The sequence below is a fragment of the Phasianus colchicus genome, chromosome 4, assembly GCF_987193195.1.
Source record: "Phasianus colchicus chromosome 4, bPhaCol1.hap1.1, whole genome shotgun sequence".
Taxonomy (NCBI): Eukaryota; Metazoa; Chordata; class Aves; order Galliformes; family Phasianidae; genus Phasianus; species Phasianus colchicus.
The window spans coordinates 10,244,450-10,269,237 of NC_143439.1; the positions used below are offsets into that span (position 1 = coordinate 10,244,450).

General features: G+C 42.6%; 1 protein-coding gene across 2 annotated transcripts; it reads right to left on the bottom strand.

The window, feature by feature from the left end:
• SMARCA5 (SNF2 related chromatin remodeling ATPase 5) lies at positions 1-23,942 on the bottom strand. 2 transcript variants are annotated; one of them, XM_031588835.2, is made up of 24 exons: positions 22,766-23,942; positions 20,573-20,647; positions 17,582-17,748; positions 16,774-16,874; positions 15,538-15,638; positions 13,560-13,739; positions 12,318-12,473; positions 12,086-12,217; positions 11,365-11,433; positions 10,699-10,808; positions 10,192-10,418; positions 8,887-9,008; positions 8,629-8,781; positions 7,466-7,598; positions 6,695-6,843; positions 6,345-6,464; positions 5,991-6,101; positions 5,347-5,460; positions 5,041-5,163; positions 3,723-3,855; positions 2,645-2,763; positions 1,815-2,027; positions 1,241-1,351; positions 1-301 (listed from the first exon to the last, which is right to left on the bottom strand). In XM_031588835.2, the coding sequence occupies exons 1-24, from the start codon at positions 23,399-23,401 to the stop codon at positions 236-238; spliced, it is 3,621 nt and encodes a 1,206-aa protein (XP_031444695.2). In that variant the 5' UTR covers positions 23,402-23,942; the 3' UTR covers positions 1-235. The 2 variants fall into 2 exon arrangements, with proteins under 2 accessions (XP_031444695.2, XP_089994735.1); XM_090138609.1 differs by lacking the exon at positions 22,766-23,942 and adding an exon at positions 20,734-22,344.
• Between the last annotated feature and the right edge of the window lie 846 nt (positions 23,943-24,788).

Below are 24,788 nucleotides of genomic sequence, written 5' to 3' on the forward strand. Positions count from 1 at the left end.
TTATTAATAAATGAAGCCTATTTATTATTTCAAGTGTTAATGGTAAAAAAAAGTCAGCACAGCTGTTGCATTTAAAAAAGAGAAACTACATTAAGTACTATGTTTCTAGTTCAGTAAACAGATGAACCCGATGTCCTTTAATGACATAATAGTTGAGCATTATACAGTACATCTTATGAAGACCCGTAAATTAAAGAACTACTTTTTAAATTTAGTGATTACAAAACTTCTGCATTCACAGCTTTAGCTTCTTTTTTCTTCCACGACCATCAGGAGTACCATCCATTTTGCGCTTCTGTGCCTGGAAGGTAAGTTTTTCAAGTAAGTCAACGTGACAGAAAAACATCCATAAGCACTGCATTTTGAGCCCAAACAGATGGAGACGGTTTAACCCGGGCAGCTTTAAAAATGTGATAAATCACAAACGTAACGTGGCAGATATACACATCCCGCTCAGATAGCGGCTGTCTTATATTCTTACAACTCTGGAAGGGCATAATTCCACAGGGGAAAAAAATGTTTACCAACAAGTAAGGATGTGATAAAGCTCCTTACTTAGAGAATAATAGTTCTAGGCACCGCTTCTGTAAAACATTTTAAGCAACAATTTTAACAACAGAATCTAGGCAAGAAAACAGGTGATTATTTCCTTCGCAACAAAAGCCTGTGTGTTTAGCTGTACTTCAGAGCGCTTACTATCGAGCATACGCGCTCGTTTTCCCAAATCTAGCTCTTGGAGCCCATTTCACGGCAGACCCTCTACGCGAGGAGTATGAAGGCAGGCTCTAATGTCTACTTTGTAAATGCATCTGTAGCATTCTCAAAGCGAACTGAACGGTTTGCACTGCCTGCCTACATATCCTGCTGTGGTAAACATCCATTTCTTTATGGATCAAAATTAATGAAAGGGCTAAAACCATCTCAGGTGTATTTTATAAAGGTAAACTCACAGCCTATCAACTCGGTGATCAAAAAACAAGGCAAGCGTATCTGTTCCAGGTACAGTTTAGAACCTGAACGTTATTTGCCATCCGCAAGGGTAATAGCTGAGTAACCGTGTAAACTTTAAGCAGCTCTTAGCACTGTCGCATAAGGCTTTCTGTTGGACGCCATTTTAAAACAATTTTAGATGTCACATACAATTGGAAAAGCTCACTGTCTTCAAGTGCTTTTTTGGGGGGTAAAAACAGCACAAAAAAAAGCACAACCAAAAACAAACCGGCACCTTTTTAAATCTTACCGAAGATGGTTTTGGTCCGCGTTTTTTCTTTTCTGCCTTTTCCTTTTCTTCCAGTTCCATGTTCTCTCTTTCAATCAGGGTGATTAAAGTATTGCATCTCCTCTGTAGCTCCTAAATCACGCAACACAGTCACTCGCTACGTTAGACAGCCACTCAGTGTAAATAGCATCATGTCAGAATGCTATAAATACCCGTAAGTTCTATGATTTTTGTATTTCATGCAAAACCTTGGAAGTAGAAAAAGGAATTAAACACTTTACGAGAGTCATTATCTGGCTTCACGGGAATGGGTTTGATCGCCCATGTTGGCTTTTAAAACACATCTGTATTTCATTCAAATTCACGTTTATTGTGAAACACGGTAGTAACTTGAAATTTAAAATTCTCACGGGAGATGAAATTTAGACTACTGCGTTTACCATCTTAAAATTATTGAAAAGCCTATAAAAATTTAATATATTGTACATATGCACACATCTTAGTCTGGCAGAAGCCATTTAGTAAGTCTGCTATATAACTGCGGTGTGTCGGTGCGGGTGTTCACAGGGAAGGAGCACGTGAGATTAATACGTACCATTGCAGTTCTAGACTTGAGAAACCAGTCAAATCTGAACTGGGGGGAGTTTCGGATACACTGTCTTAATTCATCATAGACGTTTTCTTTATCAAATCCTAGCTTGTGAAGCATGCAGATTAAAAAGCGATCCTCCTCTTCAGTGTAATTTTTCCCTTTGTTAGTACCATATGATATTCTTAGCTGGTGGAAAGGGGCTTTGTATCTGCCGATCTGAACGAAATAAATAAGATTAAACAAACTAAGAAACTGTGTAGAATAAGCACGGAACTGTTTTCTATAAAAGCAAAATAATCTTGACAGGCAGATGAACAATGCCAAGTTAGAAAACTAGATTTCTAACAACACCACGCTGTAGGAACGGTAGGTTTTCTCAACACTGAATTTATTAGTATCATCTAAACAAGCAGATTTAGACAAGTTCGTCAGTAATCTTGATTATCTGCACACCGCAGACCGGACGCTACATGTGAAAATTGTTGAAGTCTGCCAGTCCCACTGTGGTTCTTTTTGATCGGGAATGGTCAAAGTCACAGGAAAAGTCAAGTGCGCGCACCTAAACCTAATATTATCATCACAGCTGTCGGCCAAAATAGGAATTTTTAATCTACCTGAAGCATTTAAATTCAAAAGTAGAAACTGCAAAGGAATCGCGCTTCTACACGAAAGGAAAAGGTAGCAACCACTGAGGAATACACAAAAGACAGCAATATCGTGCCCGACAAGGTCGTCTTAACGTACTAGTAACATAGGCTGGATAGGTATACAGCACAGCACCTTCCCTCCTTGGGACGGGGAAATAAGGGTAGCGAGAAACACAGCAAGGATACCTTTGTATCAAGTGCTTTTTTTATGCTGATTCTTCTCTGAATTCTGGCTTCTCCTCTTTCTATCTGAGCCATGATCTTCTCTATGTCTTGGAGTTCGTTGCACCTTTCCCAGAACACAGCTACGAGAAAAAAAAAACAGTTAAATCCCTTTCTTGGAATTAGATGTTAGCCTTAACGGGCAGTAGATGTTATTTCCTTTTACCAGAGCTTAAAGGTTACGCCTTTACCTGATAAGCTAACTTCAATGCCTGAAATCGTGTTGCAGTATTGCAAATACTGTTTTGAAGATGGTAGATATAGGAGTCTTCATTCTAAAAGAGGTGTGACATAGGCCAAAAATCTAATCGTGTTAGCTAATCTTCTCAAAGCGAAAAAAAAAGTCTTAAAAGTCTTAAAATTGAAAGTGACAAAACAGCAATACGGCTTCACGGAAGGAAGGGGGTGAGACAGCGAAAGTAAGTAGCCAAAGACAGGAACAAGTGTCTAAGAGACAAGTAACTTTAAAAAAAAAGAATGTCACATCCATAAACCAGCAGCTGTGTACTGCTATAAATGTAGCTGCTGAACGTTGCAGCTGCGCTCCACAGAAGGCGCTTCTCTGACAGGCCAGGGCTCAGGGGCCAACTGGTCCTCGGTCACAAAAACCAGCGGTTGTTATTCAGTCACAGAATATTTACAGTATCTCATGCTTTAACAATGTGACATACGTAATAAACGTATAATTATCTGAGACAGCTATTGTTTGGTGAAAACAAATCTCTCCACCGCAGCCCTTTTTGCTCAGCACTGCCTTTTGCAAAACTTAGAAACATTGAAACCAGCGCTATCCAATTAGAATATATTAAAGGGCTTCATAACAGCTTGTGTGCAGGTCTCGGTACAGCTTTAACTACGCAGGGGTTAAACCTGCTAACATTTTTTCTCAGTAGAGCCCAAGTCCATCAGTACAATCCAACGAGAGACTTAAAAGAGCCACACAGGAAACGCACAGAAGTCGGTCGGTCAGTACGTTCACAGGCGTTTCAAACTAGGAAAGCAGCATTAGATACAGAGTTGACTGTCCTTGAAAATAAGTTACCTGAATACTCGATGACTTCCTCCGGGGTTTTTCCTTCTACTTCTCGTGCTATATTTTCAATATCGTCACGGCCCCACTTCTCATTAGCTTTGATGAACTGGTTAAAATCTCTCTTATTCCAGTTAGTAAATCCCTTTGCAGAAATTAAAAGCAAACATTGCAAAGTTCAGGATTTGTCCATTTGTCCGCATTTGTTTGAACAGAATTTTTTAAAATGCCCGAGAGTAACACTTGCGTCACTGCAACACTGTAAACCTGTGCTTTTCTTGCTGTTTGATGTTAGTAGAAGAAGGACATCGTAGAAACTGCCAAATGATTAGCACTGGTTCTCTTATTACTTTCAGATAAAATTATTCAGGTCGTAAGTTAACCTCTTTAAGACCGAAAATCCCTCAAGAAAAGCGAGTACTCTCTATGATGGCTTTGTTCAATCCAAGGACCGCTCAGATATCATCAGCCTCCTGTCACCCCTGGTCTCTTGCCCTCAGGATGCCTGCTGTGTGACACTACTTGGTAGGGACAGAAACAGCACTGCTTAAGTTATCAACTGCCAAAACGGGCTAATTGCATGTAGTATTAACATTAAAAATCGGTACAAAGTCAGCCGCACGACGATTTAACCACAGCTTGTTTGATTGCACCAATTTTTAATAGCAACTCTTTTACTGCTCTACTACTCAAACGACAGTTTGTCTTACCCACAGAAAATACAATGTGAAAATATAATACCCAGACAAATAGGCATTAATCTACTTTGAATTACTTAAACGCAGAAGCTAATCATCACGTAGCTGCCCAGCTTGTATCTTCTTTGAGGGCAGAACGTCGTTCACTTCTAGTCACAGTTTAAGAAACCTCACCCTTTAACCCACAGCACATAGCTATACGTGAGAGTGGCGAGTAAAGAACATGCTTCACATTATGTGGAAAGGAGTACGTGCAGCTTTGCAGCTAGTTTCCCTGGTTCCACAACCGAGAAAAGATGTCACAGGCTGCAGTCCGTGCAAACCTGCGAAGCCAGACTCGGACACTGGATAGTCTTAATCGTTAGGCTTAGAAACACATACAAGGTTGATCACGTCTGGTACTCTGAATGCACTAACTTGGTAGATAGGCATATTTCAAAAAGCTATCTTGGCACATCATTACAAACCTCATGTAAAACTTTTTTTTCAGTAGTACAAACCAAAATGTGCAGCCACTTTAATTACTTTACACGTGGCATTTGTAAATCAGAGACAAAGCAATGTTCACATAAAGCAGTAAAAAACAAATCTAGCTTCAGATGAGGTTGGTATCATTAAAGATCCAACCGTACCTGGGTTAGAAGCTTCTCTTTTTCTTCTAGTTCTTCGTCATTAAGAGGTTCGGCCTCATCGATCTTAAGCTGCTCTTCCTTTTGCGCTTGGGCTGCATTTGGAAGATCAGGATTACGAGGTACCTGAAAGGTTTTACATTTAGTAAAATCTGGCGACTTTTCACAGACGTTAGTAGCTTCTGCATTAATACAACCTAACCGTTCGTTCAGCTCAACATGATTTTCTTCAAGTTACTGTGAAAGGCAGGACAAATGCGTACAAATAATTCCTTCTAATGTATCGATGCAAGGAGTGAACGTTATTACCTTGTACCCGATTGTTTTCCTGTAGTAAAGAATCTCTTTTTCCAGTAGTTCAAAGAGTCGTGGAGGAAAGAACTGAAAGTCCTGTACGTTTGGCTGTTTTGGAGGCCGTGGTGCCTGAAATACATAAAATGGTTTTATTTGTCTCCTGTTCACAGCCAGAATCTGAGCTTAGTTTGTGAGCAAAAGACCCCTTTATTTCTGCCAAAACATATTGTCTTTACTTAAAGGAAGGTCGCATTAAAACACCACGCTAGTGTCTACTACGACATGAGGACTTCTACAAGTAAAAAGGTGAGCAAGAGCAGGCAGGGTCTCTGGGGAAGGGATCGGTAGAAAAAGATGCGCACGTGCACCAGGTAAGCATACAGCGCATAGGTAAAGAAAAAATGTCCGCTGCTTAAGCAGCAAAGTCAGGTTTTTACCCTCCTGAACTCTGACATTACAGGTTTCATCCCTCTCTCACTCTTTCCTCGTATAAGCTTGTCTCCAATCCTTTGGATTTTTCTAAAATTAAATCCTCCAAGTGCCTCCCCAATTTTTGAAAGCAAACAGAGTGTATTAATAAATTAAGGCCAATTGCTTGCTTTCAGCTTTAACTTCACACGTCTATCTGGACAATTTACTTTCAGTATAAGTCTACTCACTTTGGGTGCTTTTGGCTCACTGACTCGAAGAGCCTCTCTAAAGTAAGCGTCCACAGCATAATTGGCTTTTCTTTCTCGTTTAGGTGGTTCAATCCACTCTGTAAAAGCCATCTGTAAAATAACAACAACAACAGTAATAAAATCTTACCACCCCCAAGAATTATTAAGACTAAGTCCTGCATAATATTCAGACCAGCTATTCATTTTATATGAAATGAAGCGTACATCTATTTCATTAAATCACTTACATTCTAAATTGTTTTTGTAGTTCTATTGTATTTTAACCAACACGTTTTAAAGTACGGTACAATCTTACAAATCACTGCTTTCCTCCAAAAGAAACATAAAGGTTACCTTCTGTTTTTCTCTGTAGTCCTCCCCTTCAAAATTATATACGCTGGATTCTGTATCCATCGTGAAATTTCTGAGTGAGCTTTCACCCATCTTCGAAAGTTTTTCATTCATTTCTGCAGTCTGGGGCAAGGGAGAGAGAAAAGAACGTTAATAATGTCGAAAGGTACCTCGCTACAAAGCTCAGTTGCAACAGTAGGAAAAAAAAATGACCAGTACAAAACCTGTCACTAAGACCAACCGTATTTTCTCCAGCTTATAACAAAACTGTCATCCAGCAATATACTCCTAACATCTCATTTAAGTCTACAGGGAAGTGTCTTTCTTTCCTTTTTGTACTTCATTTATCTCACCTTTTTTGCACCTCTTTCCAAAATGTGATCTATATCTTCATCTGTAATCTCACTCTCCTTGGAGGCAAACACATGCGTCGCTCCATGTCGAATCATTTGCAGCATTTCATCCTTCCCAAGTTTATTCAAATTTTGATCCACCAGTCTTCCTAAGAGAAAAGCATCGGAAGGTAAAACATAAGGACGAACAACGGAAGACTTCCCCCTCCTCTTAGCCTTAACTTGAAAATGCATCTCATGCAGGGAAATACGACACGGGAAAAATAAATAAAAAGCCAGCAAAATCTAGCCGGGAATGACATACATTTTGTTTTACAGTACATTGAACAGTTTTGGCTGTGACACCTTCTGTATAAGCTTTATGTTATGGTGCGTGGTTTGTTTTTTGTTTTTTTTTTACTGATTCCAAACAAACTAATCGAGAAGGTTAAATATCCTCATCACTTCTCCCTGCGAATTAAATAACACCGAGGCATTGCTTTTTCCATTCAAGACTAATTTTTAAAAACTGAATAATTAAAAAAATGACATCTGTCTATAACCACGTTATTTCTGGGCAAGTAATCAAAAAGTTAATGAGGAGAAGCCTACCCCTGTTGTAAGTTTTCAAATGGATCAGGTCTTTGCACTCCATCTTCAGAGTACAGCTGAGGCAAAAGCAACATTCCCATTAACATTCACTTGATTTCACTATTTTAAATGTTGAAAATAAAATAAAATAAAATAACTGATCCTGTGTACAAACTTATTTAATTGCCTCCATATACTTGCCTTGCTGAATGACTATGGAATCGAGGCGGAGTTTCATTTCTGCACGTTCCACTATCCTTTCTTCCACTGTATTGTCTGTGATAAATCTGAACACTCTTACAGTCTTTGTTTGACCAATTCTGTGAGCTCGATCCTAGGCAAAATAACATCACAAAAACACGACGCTTGCTTTTGAACTCAAATATATAATTGCCATCCATTTTCATTAGTTTCAATATTCTAATTGGTAACACAGAATAGCGTAGGTTAGCTGTATCTTTACAGAAAAACCAGTAGCGTGAGTATCCAAGATAGCATGTTCTTTGCAATTCAAGTTGGCGTTGTTTTTTATTGTTTCTTTTTTACGGTAATATCAACAATAAGTATGTCTGTAAATGCGATTCCTCAAAATAGCCTGGGGTTCTTTTGGTTATATAACAAAGGGGAAAATCGGATGCTTCTGGCATTACGTAACCTTCTGTAAAACCGAAGTACTTCAGCCAACTGTCTCTGTGCTGACCGAGAGCTACCTTTTTGAAAATCATTCAGAGTCGTGCTATGAATATTTCAAATAAAAAAATACAACGCAACCTCACCTGACTGGCAAATCATTAACCACTAGTAGAATTAGTATTCCAAACTACACCTTTAGCGGTAGTTTGAACTACAGCACTTTGGCCTCCAGGCACTGTTTTCATCATTCTTTTAAACTATTTTTGCTAGAATACTTGAGAATGTACACCTTAACTGAAATAATTAAGAAAAGCATAAGCTTTGTCACTGACGGACCTCGTCTGCCAGTTAACACTAGTAGATTTTAAATACCATCTTTACTTTCTTATGTCATCGTTAGCATTCTTTGTTTGTCAATGCCTGGAGATGCATACAAGTCTACTCCAAAGAAAATTACAGACAATTAAAGATGGTTGCGAACAGGAGCTTGCACTTTTATTACCACCCAGAAAACATTTTTTAAAACTGCAGTTCAGTTTTTTATTCGCCTCTTTTCCAAGGTTTCAGTGGAGACAGTGAAAATACATCGAGTTTGACTCCCCAGAGAAGGAAGGTTTATAGTCGTGGAATTAAGACATGCCATTAGTTTAGCTTTTAATGAAAGCAGTTCTTTTTACTTCGCTTTTAAACACCACTAAGAGTACCTTGGTCTTTTGCATTTGGGTTCTTACCATAGCCTGAAGATCTACTTGTGGGTTCCAGTCTGAATCGTACAGAATTACAACATCAGCAGTAGCCAAATTGATTCCAAGACCTCCTGCCCGTGTACTCAACATGAAGACAAATTTTGAGCTCCCAGGTTCATTATATGCATTAATAGAAGCCTAAATAAAGAGAACATTATCACCAGTTGAACCAGGTTTTTTATAAATGCTATTTTTATGTAAGTGAAACATTTACACTTTTATGTAAGCGGAACACTTATGTACCTGTCTTTCGTCATGAGGCGTTTGTCCGTCCAGTCTGCAGTACTCATAATTGCGCCACATACAATAATCTTCCAAGATATCCAGGACTCTGGTCATCTGGCTGAAGATTAAGACTCGTGAACCTGGTTGGGGGTAAAAAGCCTTCATGTTTTCTCCAAAGCTTAAGCTTCATCACACACCCCAAGTTGCCAAATCAGAAGGGGAAGGAGGGCAGTTGCGTGTATTACGAACAACAGAAGTTATCGATAAAAGACTGATTTAAAAAGTTCTCAGTACTACATATACATAAAATAGTATATGTTGAAAATATGCTACTTTTATTGAGCAACTACTAGAATGTGGAAGAATTAGCAATCCAATGTGACTTCAAACCCTTCTGCGTATTACAAAATGCAAAGCTGCAGAAGTTGCTATCAAGTACCGCAAAGAATTCCCAAAGCTTTAAACACAGACAATTCTGTATTCTTTAAATACAGTGTGTATTTACTGCTCAAATGAAATCTAACTGGGACGAGAGCGATACAGAAGATGCAGATCACCACAGCTATCTGAATGTTCGTTTGATACCAAGTGCAAGTAACTGAGGTCTGGATTTTCTATGTTTCTGCAGTGCCCCTCAGTCGCAAGCTTTCCTCCACTTCTTTGGTGACTTAACAGTAATACGCTCCATAGCTTTGTCCACAGTATCGAAATGGTAAAATTAAAACAATAAAATAAAATAAAATAAAATAAAATAAAATAAAATAAAATAAAATAAAATAAAATAAAATAAAATAAATAAACTGACGTGTTCCCCCACGTTTGTCTTGAGGAATCCATTGAAAAAACTCACATGCTGGTCAAAGTCATATCCTGAAAGAACAACGCTCCACAAGGATGCGACTTTAACCCACTGTGAAGACTTGGAATCTGAAATGGTACGTGATGATGAACCAAAGCATTGGCCAACATACCACATCTTTAAGTTACACACAGCCAATGTTGCCGAGAAACCAAACCTAAAACCCAGACCAACTGATGCATCTGCGGCCTCACCTCAGCTGGAAAACAAACATACACACACCAAAAACCCCTTCAAAGTCACAAAAAGCCGTAACGGACTACTGACTCAGTTATCTATGAAGGCACTATCAACTACTTATGATACAGTGCTCAAGAAGCTGGTACAATGCTCAGAAATCAACCATGATCCTTTAGAACACGTGCTGCTTTTTGTTCGGGAGACATGAAGACTCTAACAAGTACTGATTTTCATTTTTGTCCCTGAACTAAACAACACCTAAACAACAACAAAAAGATGCGTACCTTGCTCTTTCAGCTTCGGTAGTAATTTGTCCAGTACTACCATCTTGCCACTGTTGGTGACCAAATGCATATCTGTTGTGTAAGGTGGACCAGGTTCTGCTCCATCGAAGAGATAGGGATGATTGCAACATTTTCGCAGTTGCATCAGGATGTTCAACAGTCTCATTTTGTCCAGCTTTCCAGCAGAATTCAAAATGTCTATATCCTTCATTAAGATTCTTGTATACCTATACGAAAGAAAGAAAAAACCCTTTTGTAACTATAAAACAAAGTTGTCCTTCATTAAAATAACATGGTATAGTCGAAAGCTCACCCCCTCTAACCTCACTGAGTAACTCACTCTTATCTGCACATTTTGTCTTCACAAAAGTGTCATAAGAAAAAAAAAAAAAAAACAAACCAGGAATCTAGTATAGTGGAAGGAATTGAGTTCCACCCAATAAGCGAGTCACAAACAGCACGTTCCTTCTAAGCCTTAACCACAGCACTCTCAAGTGTCTGAATTACCATTCTCGTTGCATCTTGCTGAGACCCACGTAAATTTTAACTTCCTTCTTTGGAGGTAAACTTTTCTCTACATCAGCCTTAATGCGACGTAAGAGGAATGGTCGTAAAACCTGAAAGAGAATGCATCATTAACTGCAGTTTGGAAACTAAATGTTGAACCAATCAGTAACAGCACTGTAGATATTCTCTCCTCTACGTACTCCAATGCCAGAGATTTAATCTGATCATCTGAGAAAGCTACCAATATAGGCAGGCTATTATATATGGGAACATACATCAGTTTCCTTTGGAAGACTCCAAATCTTCTAGGTCATGACTTTCAGGACAAGACTTCTAAAAATTTTCCATCTTTTAGTAGAAGACTCCTGACCATTTTGGTGATTTTTTTTTAAAACCTTGCTTAACTGAAATCTTAGCAATGCCTCGAAAGCTAACATTTTAAATGCAAGTATCTTCAGAACCTTGAGAGCCAGAAGAATATATTCTTCTCTCTCCTCCAGAAAAACAACTTGCTTTTCAAGAAACAGACATCCTTTAAGTTTTTCTGAAAACCTGACACAGTTTCTGGAATAAAACTTTAAGCTTAGTATTGCATCACAAAAAGTATTAGAAAAATTATAACCTAGGCTTAGGTAAATGTAACCCGCAAAAAGCACGGAGACTTACCATATGGAGACGTTCCACCAACTTTTGATCCCCTAGACAGTTGTTCGTATCAAACCATGAATCAAAGTCCTGTATCAACAAAATAAATGATATGTAAGAGCTGTTCTTCCAAGGCACAGTATCGTTATAATGGGAAATAAATACAATTCAAGTGATTCTGTTAAGCAGCAGATAAATAACCACAAAGCCCCTTTTGGTGTAAAATAAAAATAAAAATGTGGAATTGAAGTAAAATTCTAGCGTAACAAGTCACGAGGCTTCCATTTCTACAGCCGTCACAAAGAAGTAATGTAAAAGTATTGTGATGCAGTTCTCTTGCTCGGCATAGGTACTACTTAGTGAAGCCTACCATGGACTACATATTATCTCCCAATTCACAGGAAACAAATAATACGGCAGCTCTTACGTTTAACTGGAAGTTAAGTTGCTTTACCAATATTTAAGCCTACTGCGATACGCAGTAGAGATCACCTTCACAGTGTAATTTGAAGCACCTCATCTGCAGAGCTCACAGTAGCCCCCTTAGGAACAGCAAAGCTGTAAAAATTAGTTTATCTACTCTTCTTACAAGATACAATATTGGAAGCGTTTACTGACTGTCAATCTATCACTATAAATAACTGATGATCCAAACTACATACACACATATGTTCAGGTCTATTTTCAAATCCGGAAATTAATTTCCAGTCAATTAATTTTACTAATGGCAATTAGGACTTACTTCGGACGAATTAAAGACATCAGGCAAAAGGAAGTTAAGAAGTGCCCAGAGTTCGTGTAAGTTGTTCTGAAGTGGAGTTCCAGTTAGCAGCAGCCGATTTGTGGTCTTGAATTCTCTCACTATTTCTGACAACTGAAGGAGATTGAGAGATCGGCGATTATAAATACATTACTAGTACTGCTGTCAGTTAGCAACACAGAAAAAAGTCTCTATCGGTAAAAGGATAAATTACCTTTGATTTTTCGTTTTTAATCCTGTGGGCTTCATCTATGACTAAATATCTCCAGTTAAACTTCTTGAATACTGATTTTTCTTTGATAAGCATTTCGTATGATGTTACACAGACATCCCATTCTCCTGGCAACAACACATCTCTGACAAAGGCAGCCTAGACAGCAAGGTGACAGTTCTTTAGTGAGGCTTTGTCAAAACTAAAAGAACAGTAATGCTGCTAAAATTAAAAACAGAACAAACAGACAAAACCATTGCTGCTAAATTTGGAAACATTAAGCAAAAAGAAGTGGAACTGAACTAGAATTCTAGTGTATGGAATAGAGTCAATTTAACATACAACCACTGTAAGGATATACAGTCGTTAAGAGGTTAACTCACCCAAGGGAGAAATACAGCAAAGATCAAACTTTGGGTTTCTAAAAAGACACACTGCAAATATCAGAGTACCAGATCTGGATCGGTGATTTCCAAAGCTATTTCAAAGTTTCAGTATTTTTGTAATCTTCAACCCAACAAACACCAAAAATAGACCTAAGTGCCCTTAGAATAATAATTTAAAAATTCTGCTGCCAAAAGTGTGAGTTTAATGCCACCAGCAATTACTCCCTCCATAAATAACTCCAGCTGACAAATCTATGATGTGCCATCACAGCCCATGCTTTTTAAAACACAAATTTTCTTTGCTGAAAAACGAGTAAAGAACTGATGATACTGAAGAAACAAAGACCAAACGATTGAAATACTAAGGCCATAAGTAGCTGGGCAGTATCTTCCAATTGACAAAATTCAAGCCAAGTAGGCTTTGTTAGCAGTTTTTTCCAACGTTAAGTTGACCGACATTTTCAGAAACCATTCCTTGATGAGAACCCACAATCCTCCTAAAAACCACTGTTACGCTCAATACGATAAACTGTATGGAGCAGAAAACAAATGACTTCTATCCAGATGCATACATTCACACAAATGAAAGCATTTTACACAAATCATTTCACTTCCTTATTTTACAATTGTTTCTGTTGTTCTACACAGAAAGAAATGTAAGGTGACAAAGCCACAGCTGCAGAACACACGTGTGAATTCTGAACCAATCATATTTTAAGTAGGAAGCACTTGTGAGTCTTAAACTATTCAACACCTAGAAATCCAATTTCTTCCCCTGCGAAGGAAAGGTAAGAGCAGCAGGATCAATGCTGGATTTACTGTGTGTGAATACAGGAACAATAATAACATCCAAACTTACTCGTTGGTCTTTGTCACCTATCAAACACACTGCTCGAAGCGTAGGTACCCATCTCTTGAATTCGTTCATCCAGTTATGTAGGGTGGACTTGGGAACTAACACCATGTGAGGACCAGGAATGTTTCTGTAGTGTTTCATATATCCAAGGAGAGAGATTGTCTGCAGTGTCTTCCCAAGACCCTGTAAAAGATATAAACGTGTCAGGAATAAAAAATCTCTTTGCAAACACCTTTAAAAAGCTCAGCAGAGTGCTCAAGTACACCCTACAAAATGCAGCAGCCTCAGAAAGTGCATAAGATACGCTAAAAGACATCAAAAGGCATCAGCATTTTAGTTAGTGGAAGCTTATATATCTTACCACAACTTTACATCAGAAAAAGTGCTAGAGCAGCATTTTCAAATGTGGAATTTTGAAGTTAAAACTTTGTCTTTTCCTTCAAGTAAGACATTCTTAAGAGTTTAGGAAGCAATACTTGGAGCAATTTATTTTTGCAGATAAGGTGTACTCAGTTTATTTATTTAGAGGTCAATGTTACAAACTGACATATGTATTCTATTAAACTTGAAATTAAGTATATAAGCTAAGACCTCAGTAAGCCAAACATATCAAAAAAGAAAACAGACACTGAGCTGCTTCAGAATTACTTTCTCAAGCACTGTTGACTATTCAACAGAACTACCTTGCATCTTCACCACATCACTTTAATTAAAACAGAACTGAAAATACTCTCAACTCAGATCATCCACGTTTTCTGAATAATTCAGAAGACTGCAAGACAGGTACACGGAATTTAAGAAACAACAAAACAAAACCAAACATAAATGCAAGTTATTTTGCTTCCAAAATTCAAGTCTCTACCTTCAAAATGATCGACATTCCACCTGCTGTAAGATATGCAGAAGTGTTTACGGGCAACGTGAAAGGTATTAATAAATTCAAAATAACTTATTACAAATATATTAAAAATATTTAATAACAAACATTTGAACTCCTCAATACAAAACGGATTCTGGAATAGCACAAATGCAAGGACTTAAAAAGTTCCCCGCACTTTTGTTAATGCATACTCACTCCACTCAGAACTAAGCAAAGAAAATCCTCTGTTCAAAAGCAGGTATGCTGAAGAAAACACTGTTTCAAAATTAAATGTCACGAAATAATAACTTGAAGTTACTTGCCTCTAATTTACCTTGAAGAAATGTTATTATGCAGAAGAGCAGCTATCAGTAAGCTGTGAGATACACATTATACCAAAATATAATTCTGGCTTTTTTTTGTTTTTGTTTTCTCCCTTATCAACTTATGAAAATCAGATACAATTAAAATCACTTCAAGGACAAAAGTCTGTCTGCCTCTCAAACTACTACAATTTATTTTCCCCTTATCTCTCATCCTTCACGGAAAAAAGAACAAAAGTGAGCAAAGATCCTATGGCCAGCACCGACTGAGTCGTCCACGGTTATGGTGTAAAAACAGTTCTCTGATTACATCTATCCTGGAAAGTTTCCCACTGGTGCAGTTCTTCCTGCTGGGCACATCAATCCGCAAAGGCCATGCGTATCGTGCTATCTCTGCTTTGTATCCTAGGAACAGAAAGCGTGCCCGCATTTCTTGCTCTTTTCATACATGACGCTCTCTTTACAGGGCAGCCTCGTAACACCGCAACAAAATTGCCGTGATGTAGAGGAACTAAACAGAACGTATCACTCCATGGAATGCCTCACCCTAATTTCGCTTTTCTAAAGTTTAACAGATTCCTTCTTTGTATGCCCGTTTGTAAAAGTGTCCGCATTCATTTGAATTAACATGCCTGTTAAATTGTTTTAAGATTAGCAATCGAAATCAGAAAAACAGAATTGGGAAAAATATATTGTATTTCAAAAACAGAATTAAAAAAACATCTGTGGCTGTACTAAAATTCCACTGTATTACAGGTGTTAACAAGTCCCCCAGTAGAAATACAGGTTCCATACGTACCATTTCATCTGCTAGGATACCATTGATGCCATTTTCATATAAAGAAATGAGCCAGTTCAATCCTCGGACCTGATAATCGCGCAGCTTTCCCCATTTAACATCTAAAAGATGTGAAAGAATAGACAAAGACTGAGCGTGGTGATGAAGAGCATGCCCAGAGAGGCTGTGAATGCCCCATTCCTGCAGGTGTTCAAGGCACGACTAGATCTGGCTTTGGACAGCCTGATCTAGTGGTGGGCAACCCTGCCCACATCAAGAGGGTTGCGACTAGATGGCCTTAAAGGCCCCTTTCAACCCAGGCCATTCTACGATTTGGGAAGACTTGTCCAAGAATTCCACCTTTTCTTGCATGCCAACGGACACTCATCTAAGCTACAGAACTAAATCAAGTAGTAAAAATGCAGTAGATTCCAAGGACAAAGCAGACTGGAGACAGTGAAAGGTTACTTTTGTTTCTGATTTCTGAAACGACACAAATTATACAAATATTCTAATTTTATAATCTCCCAAAAATCAGAACACTGTTGTAGTGGAGATGCTGTCACGGCCTGAAGCAGTGATGGAGCACCTGGTGGGAAGGCAGAGCCAACCTAGGGGAGCTCAGGGGCATGCAATGTACCTGAGTGTCTGGAAGGGGTGGAGCCAGGATCCATCCCTTCCCAGACCTCATTTAAGGGCTGGCGGTGGAGGTGAGGGAATCTCTCTGGAGATCCTTATGTGCCTAAGGCCTTCTGAAGATAAGCAGTTTATTTCCCTTATTTCTATGTCCACAGCGTTGCGTTCCCTCATTTGCTGCAGCCTGGGATCTTCCTGTCCTGTCATTGCTGTGCTTTCCATCGCATTAAAACAGTACTACATTAAAATAGCAGAATATTAATTTCTCTGTCAAATAGGTGGATGCCATTTTGTATTCCGAGCTGAATCACAAGACAGTTAGAACTGTGAAAATCCTGAAAGCTAGCCCTTTCTTAGTAACTACAATATAGCAAATGGATTTCTAAAGGACAGGACTGACTGGAGCATCTTTCTAGCCTGAATATAAACACTCCCCTTCCAGCCTATTTTGTTCCATCAGAGTCGTGCCGGCTTTTTTCCCCCATTTTCCTCACACCCAGTTGACTCTTTTTTCACTGAGTAGCGTGAAAATAAATTCCTGTTTAAACTTGACTTTCAGGCTTGACTTTTGAAGGCGAAAACATTTTGGGTGAGAGAAAAAATATAGAAGAGGAAACGCACATGATGGAGATTCTTCAAACCGAGTGCAGACATTGGTTGTCTTGGAGCTTTCTGTTAACAGCTCCTCATCTTCTTCCTGTTCCGTTCTACGATGGCGATAGCTGAAAGTGCGAGAAAGAAGTAAGTTTTGCGCTGAACTATTTCAAAATATAACGGGATTGCAGTACACGTGAACACCTAAAGAAGCTTCTTGCAAGAGGACTCTAAAGGTAAGCTGATGAATTGAAATACTTTTAACTCTTTAGAACAGGAGCTTCTTAATGATAGGATGCCTGCTAGATTGTGACTCAGGCTGTGAGCAAGGTCAAGCGTTAGGGCAAAGTGACTAGAAAGGGCTAAAACACAAAGTCACTGTGCACCAGCACTGGTCTTGAATTACAAGCCAGGAAATGACACCTGTGCTTCATCAAGGTTCTGCAACATCTGCCAGAAGCTGCAGAAGCAGGGCACACATACAAGCTGCAATAAAGGCAAACCACTTTCGTAGATGTGATTTCCAAGGTGCCTCTAAGACACGCTGTTACACTTTTACAAGTTACAGACCATGACCGCTTTATTCTTCTGCCCCAGCTTTTCTAGGTACTGAAATACTTTCAACTGTGATAGTACTTTGCCACTTCCCCAGGTTTCTTGTAACTCCTAGAATTCTTAGACAATCTACAAGCAAGTAGTTGGGGAAAAATAACCACCACAGTTACATGGTGTAAAACAGCCAAACGGGACAAAAGTAGACAGGGTTAACTTATGCTTCTGAAACACAACAAAATCCTTAATTACAGTACAAGCTGGTCTACATGTCATCACTCACTCGCCAACTGACAGCAAGTTCTGCTTCTCATCCTTCTTTATTCGTGGACGCCCTGGTTTCATTTTCAAAGGTGAAGTTGGAGTTTTCTGAGCAGCAGGCTGAATGAAGTGAGCAAACAGCTCAGTCTGCTTCAACAGATACTCAAATCTGTTTGCTCTGTCTGTTTGCTGTTGACAAGGGAAATTAAGCAGAAGAAGTGTGAGACGTTACAATATGCATTCATCTAAAAGATAAGACAACGAATGCTTTTTGAACAATAAAGATTCCCATATCTTCAAATACATACCCATAATAAGAAAAAAAGAGATGATTAACATCAGCAACGTAACTGTTGCTGACAGATTCTTTCACTAAGTCAAGGCTAGCTGGTGCTGCTAGTGTTAGGATCAAAGCTGTCCAACAGACCTGCACTAAGACTGAAATCTGACTGGTACTAAGACCGTGTGTGTGTCACTAAGCAAGGCAGCGGAGCCCCTTTAACAACCTCCTTCCATTAAAAATTACTGTCCTATTCCCAGAGCTGTACTCCCACCCAACACGCACATGATTCTTCACCAAACTCGTTCACCTCACCAACCTGGCAGCAACCCTTCTCTTTGCTATCGCAATAGCACCCTGGCTGCTTAGTGTGGTGTCAGATAAGTATGAGAGTTGGCATGAAAAGGGGCTGGGACAGCAGACAAACCCATCGCTAAAGCCAGTAAACCAATTTCAGCAGTAAAGAGCCCTTACATATGCTCAGCCTAAGATGACAGAGCGCACCCCTTGATACGAGTCACCATTTTTGCTGTACAAAGAAGATTACAGGAGACAATACTGAAAAGGTTTAGAGCCTCTGACACAGGTTCTGTTTGGAATCAGCACATCTTCCAAGCATCCTGAGGTTACAGGAACTTTAGAATAGGCAATCAAAACAGAAGACAGCTCCAATTTTAAAAGCAACCACTCAGACCTTCTGCCAGCTGCCACAACACAACCTGGTATTTAGTAACATACACAGCTACAGGAAGCCACACATCTTGGTAAAAAGGAACGTGTTCCAGACTTTAGCAAGAGCAACGCCAGCCCTCTGAGTACTTGGATTTTGAAGCAGATCCTGTGCTACGTGAAAGACAGAAAGATGGGATGAGAAGAGACAAGAATACCCTCTATGTACTAAAGGAGTCAGAAACGCTTTAACCACAGTTACAGCTTGACTGACACAGCTGAAATCCACAGCCAATAAACAGTTTCTGTTTATTCCTCATAGATTGTTTCTGTTCACTCTGTAACTGTTTCTGAAGTCTAAACTAGCTGAGATCTTACTGCTATCCAAACTGCCAACCCTTGCTTGTTTCACTGAGTGCACAAAAGATAAATACAAACTGCATTCTAGAAGCTTCCTCTTTCTAACATATTAGCAAGGAAATGGCCATAATGTTTTGGCGGCGCGCAAATACGCCACAACCATTTTCAAGGTGGTTCAGGGTGTTCCCTTAAGAGATGACAAATGTTGTCTGTATCTTTAAGGCGGGACACAGACAAGAATAGGTTGCACTACACAATCTTGAGCAATTTTTCTACCAACAGAGACAGAGAAACTTTTCCTGTTTTCTTTTGCAGCACATCTTCTGACTGTTTTTACAGTAAAATACAATCTTCCTTGTCTCTGTGTCTATTTACAGCCTGGAGGAGACAAATCCAAGTTTGCCTTTTTCTAGGAAGTAGCACAAAGAAATTAGCAGAAGACTGGGTTATTTTCAGTGCTAAGAAGAAACATAGGAAGTAGCAGATTACAAGAATCAGTTTCGCTTTGCTATGAAGAAATTCCACATGTAGTCACAGGCACTGGGATTAGGAGCAGGAAAACAGGAAGGAACAGAGAAAGAAAATGTGAGACAGCGTTAAGGAGTAGAAGGTCATATCTCCTACATTTGGGATATCGTGAAAGGAAATATAGGACGTTTTCTCCTATCTAACCTGAGACATGGAATTACCCATTTTCAAGTTTGCGGAATATAAACTGGAGCTTCATAAAGAACAAATTGGACTTCTGAAAAGGTAATAAAATCCCTTTCAGTCTAAACAATATGAAAGGTCTGAAGAGCTGGAGAAGGCTTACAGTCAGCACTCATACTAAATAGCAAACCTCTTCTCAGCCTCCTGCACATTTTCAAAGCTAACTTTTATTTACTTTGCTCATATACTGTACTGCTTGAAAGAAACTCCCTATTCTGAAGTGCCCTGCCAGAGTACATTTCAACTGAGAATGAACACAGTGACTACTCAAAGCCTTATGCCCTCCCCCACCCTTTTTTTTTTTTTTTTAACGATTTTCCACTCCTCTCATTAAAACTGATGTACTTTTCCTACAGAGGACTCCTGCAGTTCAAAAACAAATCTGATTATTTTCCTGTGCCGAACAGTGATATGTAAAAGATCCTAGCCTTCAACTGATGCCATATATTGAAGAAACTGAAGTAGCAGCCATTTAGGAACGAACAGAGAATCCTTCTGACTGAGAAAGTGAATGCTCAACTCTTTGCTATCCTCCTTGTCTACAACTCTACGCCCAACATCAAAAGCAATGTAACCAATTCCTTTTACACTTTTTAAATTTAAGACACTGGAATACTTCTCATTACGTGATTCTGATAAGCCTAGGGCACTTCAAAGTTGCTCAGACAATGTTTCCAAGACACAGCAAAACACATTCACAGTCATTCCCACAGACCACCACAGGGAAACACAGAACAGAACACTGAAAATAAAAATAAAAATAAAAATAAAAATGGGTTGTGGGTTTTTTTGGTTGGTTTTCTTGTGTGTGTGGGGGGGGAAGATGGGGGGGAGGGGAAAGGGTTGCTTGTTTTAAATTACTTAGATATTTCTGAATGACCCGACACAGTCTTACAAAGCCACTTATGAGATTTCAAAAGAGCAGAACACTAAGTCTGTTCTAACAAGTGCCTAAGTACAGGACAGCTGTATGCATTTCCCAGTGATACGTACCATTTTCTCTTCATACGTAGGATCTGCTTCCTGGATTTCTTTTGGTTTTCCTGGTGATGCATCATTAAAAGATTCCTAAGATGAAAAAAAATTAAAAATAACTTATTTTCTGAATAAGAGAACATACGTATGTCGAAGAGAATAAGCTCGCTGCAAATTACCATCTACCCACATCAGATGGCACATCCACCTTTCGCTGCTCCGGCACAGTTAGCTTCCTATTACCGTAAAGTGATCTGGAGCTGGATCAGAGATCCCTGCCACAGGGTGTGGGACAGAGCTGGCTCTCCCTGACCCACTTCAGCTCTATCGTAACCGCACCCCACCCAGGTGGATGAGGGACCAGCTGTGGTGCAGCAGCTCAGCAGGCCACCTCAGAGTGCTGAGCCAACGCCTCCTACAGCCGGCTCTCGGGAATGCTGGGGAAAGAACTAGCTCTGGTCCTGAACGAAGAGCGCTTCCCAGTTCTTCCCTTTTTCCAGCATATCCCAATTTCTCATCATACTGTATCAAAGGAACAACTCTAAATGAGAACATGGGCTGCAGCTCTGTCCTGAAAGCAGCACAGGAATTTAGAGAAACTGCACTTTACCGCTGTTTGGTTTAAAAAGTCAAACAACTGTTATCACGGACACCACCGCTGCTAACGGGAGAACACCCTGGCAGGAGGGGCAGTCCTCCCTTCAGCCCAATCCTGCCAAATCCTTCACCTACTGCCTTCAAGTGCTCCTTCTGACCGATGTGTTTTTGGCCTTGCCTTGCCTGTTACCAGGTTAATTCTTTCCCCATCATCTCCCACGTGTAATTATTTCACCTTCTGCTCTCAGACCCCAAACGACAGGGCAACCATTCTCCGCTAAACCGCATTAAAACCACGTTACACAGCGGCTCCTAAAAGGCTCACAAACAGACACAAGCACGGCGCCCTCAGAACCACCGTTAACCATCTGCTCGGCTGAGCCAAGCGAGAGCCGAACGCAGTCCTTCCCAGCCAGCGGAGAACAAAGGCAGAAGTACAAAACACCACTAAACAAAGGGAGGCAAAACACGGGGTGTTTGTGGGCGGCTCCTCGCACAACTCCGCAGGTACAGCCCACGGAAATGGAACAATCCTAACACAGGTCGGCCGAAATACAGAGCAGGCAGAGTCACAGCTAAGGGTCTCCTAACCTTACAGCGAACCTTTCTGTTCTCCTCCCGCCGCACTTAGCTGACAGCCGGCCACCACAGGGCGGTCGGAACTTCCGTGCCAAATTCCTCTTTCTGCAGATATGCCCGCAGCAAGGAGCACGGGGCACGGCAGCACGCCGCCAGACCTCCTCACACGGCTACAAGCCTCAGCCGAAGAGCAGGAAGCCGGCGCGCCTCCGAGGCGCTCAGGACTACCGAGAACCGCCCAAACAGAAGCTTGGCCAAACAGAAGGCTCTCCCTTCCCCGCGAAGAAGGAACCCATCGGCGGGCGCTGAAGGAGCCCGCGCCTCGCAGCTCCCACGCGGCAGCCGCAGCCCGGAGGCGCTCCGTTCCCGCAGGTTGCGGCAGGACCCGCTTCCCACAGCGCCGCGGCTCCTCGCTCATCTGGAAAACACGGCATTCACCAAGGCGCTGGGATGGCGGCGTGACTCAGAGCTCCGCGCGGGGAGCAGGACCGACCGGTTTCCTCCGATCGGCACGGACGCGGAGCCGCGATAAAACCCGCATCTCTGGGAGCCGGGAGGCGCCCGCAATAGGCACCTGCTGCCAAAACACTAACAAAAAAGCGCGACGAACCCCTCCGCAACCCCCCCCCTCCCCCAAAAAAGTTAAAGACCGCTTCGCAGCGCCCAAGTCGCAGCGCCGCGAACTCGCAGCCGCCAGCGAGGCGCCCGGCGGGGAGCGTTGCTCGGAAGCAGCGCCGGGCGAACCCACGCGGGAGCTCCCCGCGCTCCGCCCGGGGCGGCCGCGAACCGCGTAGTCGGCGAACGACCCCCCCGCCCCGCCTGAGTCCCGGCCCCGGCCGGCTCCTCCGCGGCGGCGGACGGCGGCGCGCGGCTCGGCCGTCCCGGGTGCGGCGGGCCGCCCCCCCGCAGGCGCCGCGACGCACGGCTCGGCCCCGCGCCCGCCCCTCCATTGTCTCCCGGGCCGCCCCGCCGGCCCTCGTGGCGGGCACCTGCCGCCGGCAAGGTGCGCGGGGCCGCCGCCGGAACGCGCCTCACCTCCATCGCGGCGTCCGCTCCGGCGGGGCCGGCGGGAGCCGTCCCCGCGGCCTCTCCGCCGCCGGCTCCCGGCGGCGCGGGCGGCTCGTCCGGCGGCGGCGGTCCCTGCTGCCCGGCGGACATGATCCCTCCCCGCAGACGGCGCTCGGCCGGGACACGGGCCGGGCCCGCGCCCGGCTGGCTGCGCGCCCGCGGCGGGCGGCCCGGCGGCGGGGTCGGGCCGCTGCGATCGGAGCCCGGTGCGCGGCCGGCGGCGGAGGCCCGTCCCGCTGCCGCCCCGGCTTTCTCGGCGGGATCCCACCAACCAGGAACCGAGCCGGCAACCCGCTCTCGCGAGAGCCCGGCCTCAACGTGCGGCGCGGCGGGAGGGAGCGCGTCCGCGAGCCGCCTCCTCTTCCTCCTCCTCGGGCCGCCGTTGGCGCCGCTCCTCTCGTGCCCGCCTTCGCGAGCGCGGCCACGCAACAGCCGGGCGGGGGCGGGGCTGCCTCGCGCGCGCGGGCGGCGGTGCGGGCCGGTAACGGAGCGCCGCGTGCTGAGGGCCGCGCGCGGTGGGGGGGGGAAAAGGAGGCGGGACCAACGCGGCGGCGGCACAGGCGCGCAGGCGAAGCCGGCTGGCAGCTCGGCCGGGGCACACATGCGTGCTCGTCGGCGCCAGCAGCTCCCAGCGGCAGAGCTCGCGCCCCAGCGCTCCTACGCGCACCGCGATTACACGTCGCTCCGCTGCGGTCCGCCTGCCTTAGCCAGCCGTTAATGGACGCGCGGAGCTGCCCGGGCCACGCCGAGAAGCACAGCGCCGCTGCGAGTACAGCTCCGACTTGAAAGTGCCAAGGAGCGGAGGGAATCTGCTTTGACAGCGCGGTTGTGTCGCTCAGTGTCTGAAAACAAGAATAACGCGGCAGAAACGTTCAGCTTCCCTGGAATAGGATTTCTCAACTCACGCTTTCCCCTGCTTGTTTTCCCTCAGCACACAGGAGAAAGCCCCCAGACCCCGCTCTGCACTGTAAGCACAGCAGCAAATTACACCGATTTTATTCATTCAGCTACTTGTACTCATCTAACAGGACCCTGGTTGCAGTTGTTCACCTGCTCTCTTCCCCTCCTTGCCCATGGTGCAGGCAGGATGGAGGGCAGGGAAGCAGCACGCGGTGCCCTTCTCATTTCTCACTCTAGCTCCCAGGAGAAGCACTCAAAACCACAGGTGAAAGATCCCCCGTGAGGAGAAGTGCAGCTTCTAGGAAGAAGTCGGGAAGAGATGGGGATGTTTCAGCATCACCTTTTATCAGTTTAAAAAGCACCAGGTCAGATCCTACTGGCAGGTGGGAGAAGAGAGAAGCTTTAGAGGGGGGAGGAAAGTCCCATCCCCATCCTAGCCTCATTGAACCCGGCCATGCAGCAAGGCTGTGGTGCTGAGATCCTTGTGGGCCTCAAAATACATTCATCTCTATGGCAAAATTATTTTCTCTTCCTGGATACTATCTGGATAGTTTATTTCTCTCGCTTCCTCCTTTATTAGTAGTAGAAAATAATTTTTGCTTCAAAGTTAATATGCGTTGAAGTGTCAGCCCCAAATCTTTTATTCACATTGTCAAAAAACACATTCCAGCCAAAATCTCTCTATAGAGGCAGGAAATAAAATTGGTCCTGCAGCTGTACTGAACTTGGAACGTCATGGGAGTATTCCTTGATACCCCCAATAGGATACCTGTGAAAACGAACGATAGACCCAAAGGCTTCTAAATACAATTTACTTCTCAACGTTTCTTCTAACTGTAGCTCTAATTCACCCATAACTTCATTATTCAGCATTACTCTCTTGAAGTTGTCAGAGACCCTGTATCACTGCAAGAGTACAATACCACTAGGAATAAACTCTTAAATCTAATTTTTGGACAAACTACTTCCAAGTGAAGTGAATCGTACTGTGAAGCAAAAGAAAGTTACTGTTGTGGTTTAAGCTGGCAGGGAGATAAGCACAGTGCAGCCATTTACTCACCTCCTCCCCACTGCAAGACAGGGGAGAGAA

What these genes read in the sequence shown, in the direction of transcription:
- SMARCA5 (XM_031588835.2), bottom strand. Translation starts at nt 23,401, where the DNA reads ATGTGTGCCCCGGCCGAGCTGCCAGCCGGCTTCGCCTGCGCGCCTGTG. An exon ending in CTACGTATGAAGAGAAAATG is followed by an intron (nt 17,749 to 20,572) that starts GTACGTATCACT and finishes CCTTGTCAACAG; the next exon opens with CAAACAGACAGAGCAAACAG. An exon ending in TGGAAAGAGGTGCAAAAAAG is followed by an intron (nt 6,465 to 6,694) that starts GTGAGATAAATG and finishes CCCTTGCCCCAG; the next exon opens with ACTGCAGAAATGAATGAAAA.